The sequence below is a fragment of the Leucopleurus acutus genome (assembly GCF_964270905.1).
Source record: "Leucopleurus acutus genome assembly, chromosome: 1".
NCBI classification, from domain to species: Eukaryota; Metazoa; Chordata; class Mammalia; order Artiodactyla; family Delphinidae; genus Leucopleurus; species Leucopleurus acutus.
Genome location: NC_139142.1, coordinates 139,872,190 through 139,894,160, shown reverse-complemented (window position 1 = coordinate 139,894,160; position 21,971 = coordinate 139,872,190). Strand labels below are relative to the sequence as shown.

Sequence of the window (21,971 nt, the reverse complement as noted above, 5' to 3'; positions counted from 1 at the left end):
CTCAATACAGAGCTGTTGAATTTAATTGAGAGTTGTTTATTTTGCCGTGGTGCAACACAGGAATGTGGAAAAAAATAATTGTAGATAGGCAGATTTCAGTACATTCTAATACAAACCACTTGGTCTTTTATATCAATTACTCATTCTGTCTTTTAAATATGCCTGGGTTGAAATTTTAGCATTCTTTCTGTCAGTTCATATTAACTTTCTAAGCTAAAGTAAATAAATTTATATAATATGCTGAATCAGCAAATAAGTATTTTAAGTAAAAAAAAAATATTTTTAAAGAAGAAATGCCTAATTTGAGTATGCATGCCAACCACACAGTACAAGAAAATAGGGGAAAAGGACACCCACTATGGCATTAGTTTTTAGACTGAATAAATATTTCCATTTATCAAACTTGTGACTTTCTAATAAGGCACCCAATAGTTTCTTGGCGAGTAATTTTCTCAAAGAGTGGCAAATAAAATTTTGTTTGAGGCTCTCATGATATGCCAACCACAATGAATCACTTTTCTCTAATGTAGCTGAGCTGCTTTACAACATTAGCTATACAAAGGGAAAGGAAAGTTAAGGAAAGGTGCTAAAGGTCATAGTTTACATTTGTATAGATCTTTACAGTTTGCAAAGCACCTACATGGACGTTACCTTATTAATGTTCCTTATATGGCATTGAGATGCATATTACTATCATCCCCATTTTATAGATGAGGAAACAGAGGTCTAGAAAAATTCTTTGCCGAATAAACACATGTTGGGAGAAAAAGGAAAAGGAAGAAAAGAAGAAAGGATAAAAATGTATCTTACAAAGGTCAAGATGGTAGACTGAGCAAAAGTATTTGTTTTTCTATTTTCTTTCCAAAATTCCATTCAGATGGCAGAAAAGATACACATGCTGTACAAACAACTACGAAAGAAGTAAGGATACAATCAGCAGATAAACAGTTTTTGAGGAATATCTGAGTATTAGAAAGTTTATGTTGGCAAAAAACCACAGCAGAAAAAAACTACTAAAGCAGACTATTGCTGAGATGGAAAAATTCTAAACACAGAAACCACAGGTACAATGAGCAGGAGGGGCCATTGAGCAAGAGTGGTCATTAATATCAAGGACAGGACTCCCTGAAGAACAGTGAGGTCAGTCATGCCCCATCCTCTCCACAGGCCAACAGAGCGGCTGGTGAGAGATTTCAACATGTCTCTTTCAGATATTGATAGATGAAGCAGGCAAACATTAGCAAAGATACAGACTTGAAAAATTCAATCTGCAATCTTGATTGAATACATATATAAATAGTCCCTGTACCCAGTTATCAAGAATGAACATTTTCCTCAAGCACACTTAGAATGTTTACAAAGACTGTCCACATGTGAGGCCATAAAGCAAGTGTCAGCTAATTTGAAAGAATAAGTATTACAGATACCACATTCTCTGACCACCATGCAATCAAGTTATAAATGAGCATGGGTCATACTTGTGAAAATGTAATTAAATAAGGCATGGGTCAAAAAAATCATAATGACAATTTTAAAAACCACTAACACTGAATAATAAAAATACTATATGTCAAAACTTAAGGAAGCAACAGAAGTGATATTTCAAGGAAAAAAATACCATCTTTAATGCTTATATTAGAACAGATTAAAGGCTGAAAATTAATGAGCTAAACATAAATTTAAGGAGCTAAAGAAATAAAGAAAAAAAATCAAATGAATAAATTCAAAGAAAGTAGAAGTAAGAAGAAGGGCAGAACTAAAAAGGATAGAAAACAAAGCTTCAGTACAGAGGGTTAACAAAGCCAAAAGTTGATTTTTTCGTTAAGATTAATAAAATTGACAGACCTCTGGTGAGAATGGTCAATAAAATAGAAGTCATAAAGGAACAATGTTAGGAAAAAACTAAGGACATCTGCAGCATCTGAAAAGATAATTAGAGGATATAATGAGCATGTTTATGTTAAAAAACTGGATAACTTAAATGAAATGGACAAATTCCTAGACATATATAACTTTCAAACATTATCCAAGAAGAAATAGGAAGGTTTAATTTTCCTACAACCATTTAATACAATTCAATACTCTTGAATACAGATTTTAAAAAATCCTCTAGACAAAATAGTCACATGTAGAATTAATTTAATAAAAATCAAAATATATCATAACCAAGTCAGATTTATCCCTGGAATGCAAGGATGGTTTAACATTATAATGCCTATTTCTGCAATTAGACAGATTAAAGAAAACCACATGATCATCTCAATAGACAGAGGCAATGCCTTAGATAAAATTCAATACCTATTCATGATTAAAGAATAAATCTCTTAACAAATATAAGAGAATTTATCAACCCAATACAACCAAACACTTTCAACAAACTTCATTTTTAATGGCAAAATGTTAGAAGCATTCCCTTTAAATCAGAAACAAAATAGCACTTCCTCTATTCAACATTTTATTGGAGGTTCCAGCCAGTGCAATAAAAATAAGAAGAAACAAAAGGTAAAAGAATTGAAAAAGGAAAAAAAACCCAAATGGTCATTATTCAAAGTCATTATTCACAGATGACATGATTATGTACTTAGAAATCACAAACGTTAAAGACGCAGACATAGAGAATGGACTTGAGGACACGGGGAGGGGGAAGGGTAAGTTGGGACAAAGTGAGAGAGTGGCATGGACGTATATACACTACCAAATGTAAAATAGATAGCTAGCAGGAAGCAGCCGCATAGCATGGGGAGATCAGCTCGGTGCTTTGTGTCCACCTAGAGAGGTGGGATAGGGAGGGTGGGAGGGAGACACAAGAGGGAGGAGATATGGGGATGTATGTATATGTATAGCTGATTCACTTTGTTATACAGCAGAAACTAACACACTATTGTAAAGCAATTATACTCCAATAAAGATGTTAAAAAAAAAAAAGAAATCACAAAGGTTCCTACAGACAATTGATTTAAATAAATAAGAGTTTAGCAAGTTGCCTGGTTGCATTTCTAGGCATTAGCAAAATTTTAAAAATAATTTAAAAAATAAACGTAATTTACAATAACAAAAATATAACAAGGTAGGTAGGAATAAATCTAAAATTAAAAGTGTACAAGACCTTTATGTAGAAAATTATAAAACCTTACTGCAAAAGTTCAAAGACGATTTAAATAAACGTAAGGTTTAGAGTATGTTCATGGATAAAAGGGCTCAATATTGGGATGATGTTAGCGCTCTTAGATTGATCTACAGATTCAATACAGTTCTGATAAAATTTTCTAAAGGATTTTTCAAGGAAAATTGATGAGTTAACTTCAAATTTCATAAAGAATGTCTAAGAATAACTGAGACACTCCCCCAAAGTAAGAATAAGGTACAGAGATTTCACCAAATGGTCCTGCAACAATTGATTACCAATATGAGAAAAAAAAATTAGATCCCTTCTTCACACTAAGCAGGTAAATCAATTCTAAGTGTATTAAAGACATAAATGTGAAATGCAAAACTTCAATAATTTTAGAAAAGAACATAGGATAATAACTCCATAACCTCAGGCTCAATAATTTCTTAAACAAGACATAGAAAGTGTTAACACAAAGAAAGAAAACTGGTAAATTCAAATACACTAAAACTGAAGGCTTCTGTTTATCAAAAGACTATAAACAGTTAAATACAAGGCACAGGGACTACCCTGGTGGTCTAGTGGTTAAGACTCTGTGCTCCCAGTGCAGGGGGTGTGGGTTCAATCCCTGATTGGGGAACTAGGATCCCTCATGCCGAGCGGCGCAGCCAAAAAAAAGAATTAAAAAAAAAAACAACATACAAGGCACAAGCTGGAGGAAATAGTTCATGGAATAACAAGCAGAGGATTCATATGCAAGATACATAAAGAACTTTTACGTCAGTGGAGAAAAAAAGAAGCACCAAATTTAAAGTCAGAAAATAGTCATGAACCGGCATTTCATGGAAGACAAAATGTGAAGAACTTGTGCACAGGTAAAAATTATACTATATTGCAAGAGTTCGTGAAAAGAGAAGTGTCAATTCACATATACTAATAATGTTTTATACCTAATGTGTCAGCAAAAATTAGCCTGTCTGATAGTGCCAAACATTGACAAGGAGATAGATAACTGAGAACCCTTAAACACTGCTAGTGAGAGTGAAAATTGATGGAACCCTTTAGAAATCAATTTGACATTCTACTGTAGAGTTAAACAAACACATACTCTATGACCCAGTAACTCAACTCCTAGGTATACATTCTAAAGGAATCCTGGCACATACATGTGAAGAGATATGTTCCAAAATGTTCACAGCAGTATCATGTATAATAAAATAATAAATAAAAAGAAACCTTGAAAGAACCTAAATATCCATCAACAGTAAAAAAAAATATGGTATATTCACATAGAAGGACGCTACGGATCAGTGAAAATAAATGAGATATAGTTATGTGCATCCGCCTGTTGAATAAAAAATCAAGTTGAATAAAAAAAATCAAGATACCATGTCTATGTAATTCAAAACCAAACAAAATCAAACAATATATTCTTTAAAGATACATACGTATGTGATAAAATGATTTTTAAAAAAGCAAAGAAACGATAATCATAAAATTCAGGATGGTGTTTCTCTCTGAGGGAGAGAAGTGAGGGGGACAAAATTAGGAGCAGCATACAGTATTGAAAATGTTTTATTTCTTTAGTTGGGTGGTGGGCTCATAGGTGTCTGTTTTATTATTTTGCTTTATAACTTGCTTATATATTATATATATTATCATATCTATTAAATATTACACATTTTTTAGAAATAAAAGAGAAGGTAAAGAAGGTACTCAGAGACTATCACTCCACACAAGGGCTGGTTTCATGACTAAGTTCAACAGACCTTCAAGAAAAGGCTAATTCCTCTGTTGTTTAAACTATTTCAAAGCACGCTAAAGTATGAGAAACTTTTGAATTTACTTTACAAAACTAGCAAAACCCCACCTAGCCCAATAAAAGAGAGCCATGAACCAATAGTACTCATTTTTATAAAAAAAGACAAATTTCAAAATAAGATATTCACAAATCAAATCCATCAGCAAATTTAATGAATAAATCGCTATGATTAAGAAAGTTAAGTTCCAGGAATGCAAAGAGAACCCAACGTTAAGAAATCTATTAATAGAATTCCTTATCTAAGTAGATTAAAGGAGAATTCCATATCAGCATTTCATGAAGGCAAACAGGGTTTGATAAAATTCAACAACCATTTTCAACAAAAACATAGAAGGGAAATTGTAACTAGATAAAATTTATCTACCTAAAACAATTGGCAGGCATCACACTTAGTGATGAAATATTAGAAGCTTTCCCATTTAAGTCTAGAAGAAGACAAGAATGTTCATTTTCATTGCGCTAATTCAACACTGTATCCTGGGAATCCTAGCAATTGCATTAGATAAGAGGTAGAAACAAGAGGCACCAGGTATCAGAGAAGAAGCAAAACTGTCATTATTTGCAAGTCTTAGGCATATACACACCTATACTCATAGACACACACATCCACATATACACACACCCTTAGGGTTGTAAATGTGTAGGAATGGTTCTAGAAGGACAAATGCCAAATTGTTACTGATGGTTTCATCCAGGGAGGGAAGAGGGATAGGGTAGGAAGTGAGGGTAAAGAGGAACTTTAATATTTTACTCTTTGCATTTCTTTATTGCTTGAACTTGTTTCACAATAACAACAGCTTTCATAATTAAAGAAAAAAACAATTAAAAATGTCAAAAGTCGTATGGCTAAACATGGTAGACCCAAGGTTCAAACTCAGGTCTTATATTATCAAGGTAGTTCCACATAGTTGGTTTTGAAAATTGTATTCATAAGAAGGCGAAAGAAAGGTGGAGCCACTGAGAATTGTGCACAAAGAATCAGTCACTCAGGGCATAACATTGATCCTTCATTCCTATTTGCCACAAATAACACTCCAGGGACTAATAATGATGGCTAGCTACTTCTAATGTCTGTCACCACTTACAAAACAACCCTACCTTCACTGTTTCACTTACTTTAACCCTTAGGAAATAATTTCAATAATCTATGACCAAGAAAATGTTCCACAATGGTAATCTAAATGATGTCATAAAAATATAATCTTAAGACTGTAGATATAGAATTTCTGGAACTTCCAAAGGCACAGAAAAAAACTCCAACCCTCAGGATCCAGGTGACTGACAAACCTTCTCCTGACACATCCCTCACAATATGATTGTGTAATCTGAACTGCTTCCAGAGTGTGCCATGTTCTTTCTTATTTCTGGGTCTCTACATATCTTTTCCCTCTGCCTGGAACGTGCTCCCTCCCTATTTTTCCCCTTAAGTTGCCTACCCATCTGTGCAGAGGAGTTAACATAGCAGACCTGACTACTCTCCTTTAAAAATACCTGCTTATGGGGCTTCCCTGGTGGCGCAGCGGTTAAGAATCTGCCTGCCAATGCAAGGGACATGGGCTAGAGCCCTGGTCCGGGAAGATGCCACATGCCGCGGAGCAACTAAGCCCATGCACCACAACTACTGAGCCCAGGTGCCACAACTACTGAAGCCCACGCCCCTAGAGCCCGTGCTCCGCAGCAAGAGAAACCACCACAATGAGAAGCCCACGCACCGCGTCGAAGAGTAGCCCCTGCTCGCTGCAACTAGAGAAAGCCCGCGCGCGGCAACGAAGACCCAACACAACCAAAAAAAACACCTGCTTATGAGGTTGGCCATTGGCTGGTGTCTGGGGACTTGGATTTTGGGAGGGTGCTCACCATTCCCAGAACTGGTAAGAGTGGCTCACTTGCATGTACTGTATGAACAATTCGGTTTATGCTGAATAGCTGTTTCCCTTCGGGAGTCTGCAATGTTGGTACATGGCAGGCAGAGAGTGCCTGCGTGGCCAGCCCCCAACAAAAACCTGAGGTGCTGAGTGTCTACAAGCTTCCCTGGTTGGCAATACTTCACACGTGTTGTCATAACACATTGCTGGGGGAATGAAGTGGGCCCTGTGTGACTCTACTGCATTGGAACTTTCGTCTGGTTTCCCCCCAGCTTCACCCCATGCGCCTTGTTCTTTGTTGGTTTTCTTGTATCCTGTCACTGTGATAATTTACAGCTGTAAGTGCAAGTATATGCTGATTTATAGAATCACTGTGAATCACTGAACCCGGGGGTTGTCTTGAAGAGCCCCAACGCAAAACACTGAGTTTTTCAAATTGACATTGTCTGTGGAATCTTTCTTCACTTTCTTAGGCAGATTTCACTGCTTCTTTGCCCCTGCTCTTGCAATTAAAGAGAGCTTCTTATTGCATAATCATTAATTGTTTGCACTCTGTGACCGCCCCCCCCCCCTTTTTTTTTTTGCGGTACGCGGGCCTCTCACTGTTGTGGCCTCTACCGTTGCGGAGCACAGGCTCCGGATGCGCAGGCTCAGTGGCCATGGCTCACGGGCCCAGCCGCTCCGCGGCATGTGGCATCCCCCCCGGACCGGGGCACGAACCCGTGTTCCCTGCATCGGCAGGCGGACTCTCATCCACTGCGCCACCAGGGAAGCCCCTGTGCCCCTTTTAAAGTATAAGCTCATCAAAGACAAAGACCTTATTTTTTTACCTTCCTCTTTTCAGCACTGAGGTGGCACACTCTGGTAGCATTTGCAATAGTAATTGTAGTAATAGCCAATAAGTGCTGTTTACTCTGTGCCTGACACACCAAGCTAAGAGCTGTACACATATTATCACAATTTCTATTTGTTTGTTTGTTTTGTTTTGTTTGTTTTTTTTTGCGGTACGCGGGCCTCTCACTGCTGGGGCCTCTCCCATTGCGGAGCACAGGCTCCGGACGCGCAGGCTCAGCGGCCACGGCTCACGGGCCCAGACGCTCCACGGCATGTGGGATCCTCCCGGACCGGCGCACGAACCCGTGTCCCCTGCATCGGCAGGCGGGCTCTCAACCACTGCGCCACCAGGGAAGCCCTATTATCACATTTTAAAAATCTTTTTTTTTAAATTGAGGTCTAGTTGATTTACAATATTATATAAATTTCAGGTGTACAACACAGTAATTCACAATTTTTTAAGGTTATACCCCATTTATAGTTATAGGCTACATTCCCTGTGCTCTACAATATATCCCTATAGCTTAAATTGAGGTCTAGTTGATTTACAATATTATATAAATTTCAGGTGTACAACACAGTAATTCACAATTTTTTAAGGTTATACCCCATTTATAGTTATAGGCTACATTCCCTGTGCTCTACAATATATCCCTATAGCTTATTTATTTAGGCATAGTAGTTGGAACCTCTAAATCCTATGCCTCTATCTTGCCCCTCTCCGTTCTTTGTCCCCACTGGTAACCACTAGTCTGTCCTCCATATCTGTGAGTCTGTTGCTTGGTGGTAATCCTTCCAACCACCCTTAAAATAGCTACTGTTGTTATCCTCATTGTAAAATGAGAAAACCGGGGTTTTAAGTAGGTGTTAACTGAATGAATGCGCCACGTAAAGAACATCATTTTAGCCCTCAAGGAATCACTTCATTGAGCTGAACCTGTGTTAAGCCTATTAAGTCATAAACACTTCACCTTGACACCTGCTATGAGCAATTGTTGAGGATGTTATCTATTATATCACATATTTTATTACTAAGTGACTTATTATTACATCAAGCATTTCATTATTATTTTTTAACTGATAAGACATGCTCACTGCACACAATTCAAAAGGTACCAAAGGTATATAGTAAGTCATAAGTCCCACCGGCTCTCCTTCCCCAGCCACTCTATTTTTCCCCTCATTTTCTCATATATCCTTCCAGAGAGAGGATGGACAAATATGTTAACACATTTCACAAAAATCATAGCATTTTATACACGTTGTTCTTTTCTTACCTAACTACATATCCTGGTGGTCATTTCATATCAGTGCGTGTAGAGCTACCCCATTCTTTCTGAACACCTTGGTGATGATTGTCAACCAAGGACAGAACAACCCAGTATGGGGTCGGTGCACGGGTTTGAAAACAAACAGAGAAGGGCTACTCCTTCTTTCATTTTCTGGCTGCAGGAGCATTAAACTAAGAGGTTTAATGCTAGGTCCACTCTAGGTCCCTAGAATGCCCTTGCCCTTGGCACAACAGGACAGCATTGGTGTCCACTTGCACAGGCTGTGTGCATCCCCGGAAAGAATGTAAAGGACTGAGAGTCAGGCTGGACTTTGGGTGCATCTGTCCCCCACTGACGGGCATTTAGGTTGTTGTAACAGCTACACAGTGGAAAATGGTTTAGAGGGCATTTTGCACATTCAGAGTAGACCTATTTGATAAAGTCTTAGAAATGGAAAAGCTGCGTCAAAGAGATACTTCTTATTTTTAATTAAGTAAGTTGAGATATTATTCACATGCCATCAAATTTGCTCTTTTAAAAGGTACGATTCAGTACAATCACAAGATTGTGCAACCGTTACCACTAACTCGGAAACATTTTCATCACCACAAAAGATAGCCCGTACCTGTTAGCAGCTGAGAGATTTATTTTTAATTTTGATACGTTTTGCCAAATTGCTTCATCAAAATTAAAATAAACGTCTTTTTGGCTCACTTCTAGGAATCTGTCTCACCACAGTGTACCAACTATACAGGTTTCCAGTTGCCTCTGCCACCCCCTCTGCACATATAACTGTATCGCATTGGTCTTATCTGAGAAGGTAAGTCCAAGTTCAGGAAATGTACACACACATCCCCACACACCATTCTCTTGCATCCTGCAAAGAAACTGGATCCTGGCATGCTTCCCACACTGAAAAATGCACCCAAGGTCCAGCCTGATTCACGGTCCTTTACATTCTTTCAAGGGATGCACACAGTCTGTACAAGTGAACATCAATGCTGTCCTATTGTGACAAAGGCAAAAGCATTCTAGGGGCCTCAGCGTTCTTAGTTTAATGCTCCTGCAACCAGAAAATGAAAGAGGGAACAGTCGTTCTCTGTGTTTGTTCTCCAACCCATGCACCGACCCCATACTGGGTTGTTCTGTCCGTGGTTGACAGTCACCAACGCAACAGTGCCAGCAACAGGACGCTAAATAAGACTTGCTTTGAATCTCACCCCTTCTTCCCACCACCTGTCAGCCCCTGGTTATCTGGAAGGACCTCACACCCTAGAAAACCGAGTCTGTGAGCTCCTGGTCAGAGTTTGCTGCTTGGCGTCCATCCACACTGAGAACACAGCCAGTCAAACACCACGAGGTGTATGACACTCTCTTCCCCTTCCTTCTTTTTCCTCATGTGTTTTCATAAACATCTAAAGGGAAGGTAATTAAAACCTGCAAGAAAACCGGCTGGCCGAGAAAATGAAAATCTGGGTGACACCACATGTTTACGGGTGCGTTTTGTAAGTAACCTGGTTATAAAAAAAGAGGCTCTTATAAAGAAATGCCACATTCTCCAAAGCTCCATATAAACGACATTCTTTTTAAGGAGGGAAGGGGAGCAGTTCATACTCATGTTCTTCCTCATCGTTTCATTTCCAACAAGGGGAAAGGAATCTTAATTGTACGGTTTTCTAGGAGCAGAGTAGTTATGGAGCCAAGGCTTTGCAGCGGCACACACACACACACACACACACACACACGTGTGTGTGCACGCACACACACACACACACACACACAGAAGGAAGGTAAACTAGAAAGAAAAGAGGAAAAGGCACAGGAGGGTCTTTATTTAGCATAGCAGGGTAGAACAAAGGAAGAGACAGCAGGCATTCATCACCTCTGATTGGCTTTTCTGAGTATTAAGCGCGCGCGCACACACACACACACACACACACACACACACACACACACACACTTTAATTCAAAAGACAGAAGTTCTGCCTTCCTCTCCTGAGTGCTAAGTGCCGCCTGAACAGTCAAGATTTGGATGAGCCCGTGTAATCCCCTTGAAGTTTTCATCTGTTGTGCTGACTGTAAAGTGAAACAGAGCCACTGGCCTCACCGCATGTGACACAAGGCTTGAAGCACACGCATTGCAGAGTGGCCTTCCCTGGGAGCCAGCTGTGTGCAGGTAACTGGAGCCTGCCCTTGGCCCCGCTGTTAATAAGAGTAATTGGCACGCCACTGAGGGGCTGTTGGAGCGCTGTGATTTGCTCTGTATGGGGGTCTCCCCAGACCATATGCGTATGCAGCGGTGATAGAAATATTTTCCATATGAGCTCTCCTCTCACATGCTTAAGTGCTCCAGGCTGAGTCAGGCCGGCCCATTTGTCATTTACTCCACTAAAAAATCAACAGGGAAGTTGCGAACTTCAACTGCAACTAGAGGGTAATGGTCTGCTTTCTGCCTCCGCATCACTAACCCATTCAGTTCCTCCAGCTCCCATTCAAGACCCCGCCTCCCCCCACCCAACAGGCCCAGAAAATATCTGCAGAGCAGAAGACATGGGTAACTAATAGGCTAAAAGCCTAGAACAAATGACCCATTGCTGCATGCCTCTGTACCATGTCTGCTTTGAACAGAGTAAAGAGCCTGCTGCAACCATAGCTTGCCTTGCAGCCCGGATTTGGGAGCAGCTCACTCCCACTCCTCTTAGAAAAGGGAAAGTCATTACAGGAGGCTTTCAGAGCCTGCTCCATCCCCACAATGCTAACAAAAGGCAGAGCTGTGAAGTGGCCCAGTGGCCTTTCTAGGAGATACACTTTTCACTTGGCTTTTCAAAGAGGAAGATAGATTCAGGAAAAAGGCTGTCCTTTCATTACTCAGCCATCAGTCTCCAAGACTTTTCATCAGAATAAGGAGTAAAAGCAGTGAACGAGGTAAATTTGTTGCAGGCTTATTTGCAGGTGAGGGTGGATACACCTACATGCTTCCCTCTCCAGCCCATATGATCATCCCTTCCAATCGCTGTGTCAAAAACTGGCTCCTACAGGCATTTATGATGTTCAAAAATGTATCCAGCAAACATATGAGCTAAACCAATAAGAATAAATCATCCTCATGGGTCTTAAACATGCCTCCCTTCTATGGTAGATCAGTAGAGCTGGGACACTCTGAGCCCTGTTATGTATCACTACCCTTCTTCAAACCTATGATACAAAGTTAAACACAGTTTTTTTCCCAAGCACATCAAAGCAAAAAAGGAGGAAAATGTAATGCAAAAGCAGCAAAGAAAAGCAATTCCTCTAGTATGCACCCTCTAGCATGCATATGCAATACTGGAGAAAAATTCGCAACAGGTAATAGTCTCTACTGGAATCTGACATGTACATTTTTTTTTTTTTTTTGCAACAGCAGAACTAGAAACGTACATGCTCCAGGCATCTGTCACCAAGACCATGCCCATGCCCTGGTGTGGCAGCTGTACCAGAAGAAGATTTTAGAAATTACAGGATTTTTCAAGAAGAAAAGAAGTCTTCCTGTAAGAAAAGGCAAGGCAAGCCTAAAAAAGCAAAATCAAGCATGACTCTTTACACACCATAAAAACCCCTTCCTTGATCCCTCTTGGTAGATAGAAGAGGAAATATAATGCTGACGAAAATACAACTTCTGACAAGATATTTTATTTGGCTTACCTCTCCCCCAGGTCTTGCTAACACTGCTGTTTGAACGTGGAGCAATGTTAATATCAGGTAGCTGACAAACATTATTACCCAACGTTAGAACTACCCTAGAGGAGAAGTCCGTCTGCCAAGTGCTAACAGCTAGCAGATGCACTTGTGTCTCGGGATTCCAGCCCCGGAGTTCCGCTAGGCACCGCGCTGCTTCCCTCGGCTCTCCCTCACTGTACTACCCGGAGCTCCGAGCTCAGCCTCTGCTCGGAAGAAAACTGGTAAGCTGATCTCTTCATGTAATAACTTCTCCCAGCTGGGGGAGGGGACAGGAGCCAGCTGGGAGCTGGGGGGCTGCCTTTAACCGAAAGCAGAAAGGGGAGGGACAGAAATGATCAATGTGGGGTTCCGCATCTGGTCTCATTCATGAAAAGGGCTCCAAGGTAAGCACTCCACAGGCAGGCAGACGGCCCCTGCTTCATCAACTGAGGCAGGCAGGAGGCAGTGAACTGAAGCAGGATAAGCCCTAGGCTGGGAGCTGGAACAACTGGGGCCTTCCTAGTCCAGGATCTGCTACTGACAAGCTGTGTGTGCCTGGATAAGTTGCTAACCCTCTCTGCTCCTCGGCTGGTTTTCTCAGTGGTACAGTCAAGGGTTGGGTCGATGACCTCCGAGTTCCCTTTTAGTTCTGATTTGATGGCAGCAGAAATCTAGGCAGTCACAGGCTGTGCTATCAAGGGCAGCCTCGAAGAGGAAAGAAGTCCCACTATGCGTTTGACTGCTATGTGTTTACGTGCCGATCACCAGGACATGAATAGATGGGAACTGAGGAAGCCACTATAACCCCCTCCTGCCGCCTCACTGGGTCTCTGTGTCTAACCAAGAGCTTGAGGAATTATTGCAGACGATATAAAAATAAATGGTAAGGTGGGAACAAGTGAAACCCAGGTATTAGATGACACTGGCAGAGTGCATGAAAGCAGGATGGTTTTAGAGCCATACCTCTGGGCAGAATCACATTGACCATCAAAGTGGGGCTTATGGACAGAGGGAGCACAGGAGCAGGCTGGGGAGCAGGTCATGCTAAAGCTTACAGTGAGCCTCAGCCGTTCCACAAGTCAAATGGGGAAAGGCCATCTGCTGGGTTTTGATGATTATCAGTGAGGTCACCTAGGCACAAAACTCGGCATAGTTCCGGATACACAGTAAGTGCTAAAGACATCGGCTTTCTCTTTGATCTGAATAAGTATTGGCACTCAGTGCCAGAAAGTAAATTAATAAACACTTGAAAAACCTCAGGTGGTGGGCACCTTCTTGCATTAATGAGGAAACTTTAAACGAAACTGCAGTTTGTAGCCACTTCGGAACGTTTATTATCACCAGTCATGTGACAATATACTAGTGGGGAGTTTTTTTGGCGGTTGGGTGAAGGGACTTTCAATCCCTTTTTCCAGGGCTGTAAGAGACAGAAGGTAATGGTGAAGATAATATCTCGTTAGAGAAAGGAAGGAATGAACTTCTTCTCTTCCCCTTCCTCCTCTGCTTTCTCTTTCTTATTCATTACTATTATTGCTTAGCATGGGGTCTGTTACGCTAGGTGACTGAAGGGGCACTGTCATCTACTCAATAACCTCACCAGAAACGCAGGAATTGTCTAAGAAAACCAAACTTCTTGAAAGACCAGGGGTCTTGTCTAGTCCGGGGGTTGGGGAGCTTTCTGTAAAGGGCCAGATAATAAGTATTTGCAGCTTTGCAGATCACATGCGTTCTGTGGCAGCAACTCAGCTCTGCTGGGGTAGCACAAGAGCAACCGAAGGCAATACATACAGGAAGGGGTGGGCTGTGTTCCGGGACAACTTTATTTACAGAAACAGGTAGCGGGCCAGATTTGGCCAGAGTTTGCCAATGCCTGGTCCACACGCTTCCCAATCGTCCTTCAACCCACTGCAATCTGATCTTTAACACCTTTTCTCCACTGCAAGTGCTCTGGAAATAACACCAATGGCCTCCATGGCACAGACTGCAAAGGATAATTCTTCAGAGCTTATCTTATTTGGCTTCTTTGCAGCATTAACCATGGCCTTCTATTTTTTTTTTTTTTAATATTGTGGTAAAATACACACAGCATAAAATGTTACCACTTTAACCATTTTTAAGTGTATAATTCAGAGGCATTTTAGTATATTCACAATGTTGTACCACCATCACCACTATCCGTTTCCAGAACTTTTTCATCATCCCAAACAGAAACTCTGTATTCAGTAAATAATAACTCCTCAATTCTCCCTCCTCCCGACTCCGGGTAACCTTTATTCACCTTTCTGTCTTTATGAATTGGACTGCTCTCGGCTGCTCAACTAAGTGGAATCATATATTTGTCCTTTCGTATCTGACATTTTACTTAGCATGATATTTTCAAGTTTCATCCGTGTTGTAGGATGCATCACAACTTCATTCCTTTTTAAGGTTGAATAATATTCCACTGTATAGATCAGGGGTCCCCAACCCCCAGTTAGGAACCGGGCCGCCCAGCAGGAGATGAGCAGCGGGCTAGCGAGCGAAGCTTAATCTGCCGCTCCCCATCGCTCCCCATTGCACCAGGGAAGCCCCCGGGTATTATCTTGAGTTCTCGTACTTCCTTACCAAACCATCACCAGATCTGATTGAGTTTCCTTCTAGAGCTCTCTCCAATCTGTCCATTGCCCCAGATTCCTGATGCCTCTGCCCCCATTTGGGCCTCCACTATCCCTTCCTGACTTTTTGTAGCAAGACCTTGTAACCTCCCTACTCTAGTCTTTCCCCTTCCAAACTTCTTCCCCACTGCAACCACTGGGATTCTTCTAAAATGTGAATCTAATCATGTCACTGCCCTGATTCTTTTTTTCTAAACTTTTATTTTGAAATAATTTTATATTTATAGAACGTTTGCAAAGATAGCACAGAGTATCATGGTATATCTTCACCCAGCTCCTTCTAATGTTAACATCTTAAATGGCTATGGTACCTTTACGAAAACTAAGACATTCACACTGGTACAATGATATTAACTAAAATAAAGACTTCAGTCTTATTTCCCCAGTTTTCCCCCAATGTCCTTTGAACGTTAAAACCATCACAATAATTAATACATATTTTGGGGGAAATACTTTGAGGCTATGCAAGTATTCTGTTTCTCAAAGTTTCATCCACTAATTTGAATATTCATAGGTAGATCTTGCCTGCAGCAGTTATTACTGTAGTCCTCTAAATGGCTATTTTCTGTTTCCCATCTACATCTATTAATCAGAACTCATCCGTATGGAAGACTGCTCCCTCCTGCCCCATTTATTTATTAATTCAATCATCTATTAATTCTTCCCTGCTTCTGAAAACCTTTTGATTACTCTCCATTATGGATGAAGTCCAAACTCCTTAATATGACACTGGCGAGGCTGTTTATAATCTGGTCTCTTCCTGCCCTTCCAGCTTCCTCATCCTCTTTTCTGTTCACACACACTCCACCGTCCAGATGTCGTGAGCCACAAGAAATTATCCCTAAATGCCATGTGTCCCTGTGCCCCGTGCCTTCCTTCATGACAGTCTCTCTAGAAAATCATTCCCTCATCCTCAGTGGGTTAGTACCTGTGGCCCTCTGCCTCTGAAAATCCAGCTCAAATAAGCACCGAATACTGGAAACCACCTACATGCCCATCGATAAGGACTAAATGAAAAATAGGATACTCGGCAGCAGGAAAGAGATTGAGCTTGCGTCCCATATAATGAAACATCTTCAAGATTTACTCAGTGAAAAAAAGTAGGATGCACAACTGTGTAATTATTATCCTATTATTTGTGAATATGTGTTTATAATTGCTGGTAGACATAATAACTATCTGCAGAAGAACACACCTGAGGCTGCCCACAGTGCCTGCTTCTAGGGAGGGGAACTCAGTAGCTTCAGGGCAGAAATGGGGTTGAAACTTATGACTATGTAGCCACTTAGTCACGTGTGGTTATTGAGCCCTTGAAATGTGGCTTTTCCAAATTGTGATGTGTTATAAATGTAAACTATACTTTGTCCAGTGGGAAGACCTGGTATGAAAAAAGAATGTAAGATATCTCACTAATACGTTTTTTTGCTGATTAGATGTTGGAATGATAATTTTATATATGTTGATTTAAATAAAGTATGGTATTACACAACTTGTTTTGTTTTGCTTTTTAAAATGCAGCTACCAGAAAAATTTTAAATCACGTATTTCTGTGGGGCAGCACTTCTATATCCCTTTCATATTAACTGAATTGTCAAACATGCGAGTGTATTGCTATTCCAAAAGTAAATAAAAATGAGGTAATAATAACAGTTAATAATAGAAATAAATAAATACATACACAAACCCCCTCCATCAATGATTCACTTAAATGTCACCCTTCCTGGGAGTTATGCCTTGACGGGCTCCCCACCAAGCTGAGGGCAGTGCCCTGGGCCTTTGTCCCCAGGCATCCTCTGATTTCCTCCAGTGCAATATTTATTGTAATTGTTAGCTAATGTATCTGCCTTCATCAGTCGAGAGTGAGGCCTTGATGACAGGAGATGTATCTTTCTGTGTTCCCATGGCTCCACACGTTGCCTCATTCAGTGTGCATTGAATTAGGGAATGAATGCAAGAAAGTGTCCTATAGGAAACTCTCGTCTGCTTGTGATGGGAGGAGAGGTCTTCTAATGGCACATTTTAGATACTACGAAGTAAAAAATGAAAAGGAGAAATTTCCAGAAACTGAATCCCTCCAGGAAATGGAGACAATTTCCAACCTAACTTTTGTGTGACCTAGATAGAGAAAATATAAGTGAGTGGGAGAAATATGAGTAACAAAAAACAGGGAAAACATGCAAATAGCACCTTTAAGGCCATTTTACTTCCTGCAAAGAATGTCCATCCCTTTATGAAGGAAGAAGTAAGATGCCACTTTCTCCACAGAGGTATATACTATACGGCTAAACAGGTCAAACTACTTTGATTTCCTTAAATATGCTTACATTGTATGGACTAGGTGGAAACAAAATCTTTGTCAAGAAGTTGGCTATTGGTCCGGGAGCAGATGTTAGTAATTAACTCTCCCTTTGTGTGGACCATGGAGCCATTAAATAGCCAAGGAAGTGGGAATGCGGAAAGCAAAGGGGAGTTCTCAGCTCTATTCCCCTTAAACATAAGGAAAATCATGAGACGCTCCCCCGCAAAGGGAGTCACAGGTCCTTCCCTTTCTCTAGTTTCTGCTCATGAGGGGCCAAAGCCCGACTCCTGTAACCAGTAGGGCACCTGTGCTATTCGGCTGAGCGCCTTACAGGGTCCCTGAAAGGAGGGCTATGCTTCTTGGCTCGCCTTTGAATTTGAGGCAGGAGCAGGGCCAGAGACACGGTCAGGGAGATGCTCACACAAAGTACAGGGGGTAGGCTCATCCTAAGTCTGAGAGGACACCAGGGAATGAATGCAGACATCAAGACCATTCTCATGTTGACCACATTCTTTATTTCAATTATTTACCCTAAGGCAGAGGTTCTCAAATTGTGGTCCCTGGACCAGCAGCATCACCATCATCAGGAACTTGCTAGAGATGTAAATACTTGGGCCCCACTCCAGACCTACTGACTCAGAGACTCTGGGGGTGGGGCTCAAGGATGTGTGTTGCTCTACCCAACAGTTCGCTGTCTAGTAACCTGAATTCAAATTGTATAACTTGAAAGTATTATTTTATTAAAAACATATTTTCTTAGAAAATGTGACTGTCAGATACTAAAACATAGCATAAAGCTATAATAATGAAAACAGTGGCAAATACTACCAGTGTAAGAATAGACATTATTTACATAACTACACATGGAAAAGGATTTAGGGTGCAAGCAATGAATCACTACAGATCTGCAAGGAAAGGATGGAAAAGTGTTAGGAAAATGGCTATTTGGGAAGTAAATAGTTATTTCCATAAATTATACCATATGCTAAAAATAAACTGCAGGTAGATTGAAGATTTCAATGCAAACAACAGAAGTTTGAAAGCAGTAAAAAAAAAAAAAAGGTCAATATTTCTGTATTCTTGGAGTGGGGGAGGACTTTTAAGCATAGTTCTAACAAAGGCAGGAATCATAGAAGAAAGATTTATATGTACTTTTAAGATTTTGTAAATCAAAAATGTACATACCATTAACATAATTTAAAGTCAAATACACAGTAGAAAATGTATTTCACTAGTAAATAACTTAAAATATCAGTACTTATCATGTGCTGGGACTTGGAGAGACAGGGATCAGCAAAAGCAGACTCAGTTCCTATCTTTGTGGAGCTTGCTGTCTGGTGCAGGAGGCCAACATTAATGAAACCCAATAAGTAAATTAAAAATTGCAACGTGAAAAGGGCTGCAAAGAAAAGATATGTGGTGATATAAGAGGCTTGTCCTCATTAGGGAGATTGGCTTGTGACAGGAGCAACAATGGCTTTCACAAGGACCTGAGAGGAAGCAGGTGTGGATGCAGAGAGAGTGGGCGAGTGGGAGCACAGCATCAGATTAGGCTGAAGACAAAGGGAGGAGCCACGATAAAGAGTTCCATCCTTTTTTTAATGAGAATCTGTTTTAAAAGCAGAGGCAGCAGTTACATGACTAGAATTGCATTTTGCAAAGGTTACTCTGTTTACAGAGAAAGGGCTGAAGAGAGGCAACAGTGGAGGCTGGGAGACCAGTGAGAAGATTCTGGCTGGAGTCCAGCTGAGGGATAAGAGCTTAAACCAGGATGGTGAAAAGAAGTGACCAATTTCAAAGGTAATTTACAACATCCACAAAGGAAAAGGGTTTGTGTCCATAATATATTTTTAAAAACCCATAAATCAGATAATGTCTATTTTAATAGGGAAAGGCTAAAAGCAATGTCCAATAGCGAAGTTGCTAAATAAAGTAAGGTATATCCAAAAAGTGAAATCCCATCCAATCATTTAAAGTAACTATGTCATATATTTATTGATAGGGGTACATTTTGATATTATATTGTTTGAAGACAAAAGTAGGCCACTTAAATGGAAGAAGAGTCTTCTCAACAAATAGTGCTGGGATAACTAGATGTCCACAGGCAGAAGATTGAAGCTGGACCTCTACCACACACCACACACAAAAATTAACCCAAGATGGATTACAGTCTATGACAGGCAGAATAATAGTCCCTCAAAGATGTCCATGTTCTAATCTTCAGAATCTTCGAATACGTTGCATTACATGGCAGAGGGTAATTAAGATAACAAATGGAATTAAGGTGGCTAATCAGATTACTTTAAAATAGGAATAGTATCTTGACTATCCAGGTGGGCCCAGTGTAATCATAAAGTTCCTTAAATGTGGAAAAGTGAGGCAGAAGAGGAAATCAAGAGTACAGTTGTCCTTCCCTCGGTATCCTGGGAGGACTGGTTCCAGAACCCCGTGGATACCAAAATCTGTGGATGCACAAGTCCCTCATATAAAATGGCATAGTATTTGCATATAACCTATGCACATCCTCCTGTATACTTTAAATCATCTCTAGATTACTTATAACACCTAATACAATGTAAATGCTATGTAAATAGTTACTGGCATGTGGCAAATTCCAGTTTTGCTTTTTTGGAACTTTCTGGAATTTTTTTCCCCAAATATTTTCTATCTTCAGTTGGTTGAATTCACAGATGCAGAACCAATGAATACTGAGGGCTGACTGTAATTTGGTGTGAGAAGAACTCAACTTGCCATTGCTGGCTTTGAAGATAAAAGGGAGCCATGAGCCAATGAATGTGGACAGTCTCTAGACGGTGGAAAAGGGAACAAAATAGGAATTCTTCTCTAGCACCTCCACAAGGAATGCAGCCTGCTAACACCTTGATTTTAGCCTAGTGAGACCCATTTCAGACTTCTGACCTCCAGAACTGTATGAAAATCAATTTGCGTTATTTTGAGCTCCTGTTTGTGTGAGTTTACAGCAGCCATAGACACTAATATATAGATCTAAGTGTAAGAGCTAAAACTGTAAAACTCCTAGAAGAAACACAGGCGCAACTTCATGACCTTGGGTTAGGTGACAGTTTCTTAGATAAGACACCAAAAACACAAGTGACAAAGGAGGAAATAAGTGAGACTTCATTGAAATTGAAGACTTTTGTGCTGCTCATGATAAACACAAACCACAGGTTGGGTGAAAATATTTACAAATCGTATATCTGATACGGGACTTATATCCAGAATATATAAAATATTCCTAAACTTAATAACAAAAAAAACACAACCCAATTATAAAGTAGGCAAAGGACTTGAACAGACATTTTCCCCCCCAAAATATACAAATGGCCAATAAGCACATGAAAAGATGGTCAACATCATTAGTCATCAGGGAAATGCAAATCCAAACTACAATAAGACACCACTTCTTACCGGCTAATCAGAAATACAGGTAATAACAAATGTCGGTGAGGATGCGGAAAAAATCAAAACCCTCATACACTACTGGAGGTAAATGTAAAATGGCGCAGCTGCTTTGGAAAACAATCTGGCAGCTGCACTATAAAGTTAAATGTAGAATTACCACATGATCCAGCAATTCCAATCCTAGTTATACACCTAAGAGAAGTGAAAACATATGTCCACACAATGCTTTCATTGGATCGATGCTCACAGCAGCATTATTCATAATAGCCAAAGTGTGGAAACAACTCAAATGTTTATCACCTGATGAATGAATAAAAATACCCAAACAATATCACAGTATTTGGCAATAAAGAGATGAAATGCTAATACATTCTACAACATGATGGCCCTCGAAAATATTATGTTAAGTAAAAGAACCCAGTCACAAAAGTCCACTTATTAACTGATTCCATTAATATAAAATGTGTAGGATAGGCAAATTTATAGAGACAGAAAGTATATTAGTAGTTTCTTAGGCCTGAGGAGGGTGAGAAGAAATGGGTAGTATTTCTTTTTGGGGTGATGAAAATTTCTAAAAACTAGATTGTGGTGATGGTTGTATGACTCTGAATATACTAAAAATATGGCATTATATACTTTAAATGAGTGACTAGTATATGTGCATTACTGTTAATAAAGCTGTTTTTAAAAAGTAGACCATAATATGGCATCCTTAATTCTGTATGGGGCAAACATAAAAGATGAATCACATTCTTGTTTTTAAAATTTTAGTTATTTTTTCCTACAATGAGCAGCAGAGGAATAAATGTAGTAAGAAAAACAAAATTATCTTCATTTAGAAAAAAAATGGTGACTATAACAATAAAAATGGGAAAGACCATGAAATAGTAAACTCACAAATGAAGATATACAAATGCAATACGAAAATGGAAGATGAAAAGCAATTTAACATCAGGGGTGACCAAAGAATTACAAAACCAAATAACATCATACCACGT

General features: G+C 40.0%; 1 protein-coding gene across 2 annotated transcripts in view; it reads right to left on the bottom strand.

Moving 5' to 3' along the window:
* Positions 1-21,971, bottom strand: part of THSD4 (thrombospondin type 1 domain containing 4) — a gene marked incomplete at its 5' end in the record, with an annotated part of 540,083 nt that overhangs the window by 183,778 nt on the left and 334,334 nt on the right. Inside the window, one exon of one of the 2 annotated variants that reach the window (XM_082861411.1) lies at positions 12,583-12,654. The exons of the other annotated variant lie outside the window; for it this stretch is intronic. Coding sequence (XP_082717537.1) covers positions 12,583-12,654 — 72 coding nt within the window. Of the gene's footprint in view, positions 1-12,582; positions 12,655-21,971 lie in introns of those variants that run through there. 2 annotated transcript variants of the gene reach the window in all.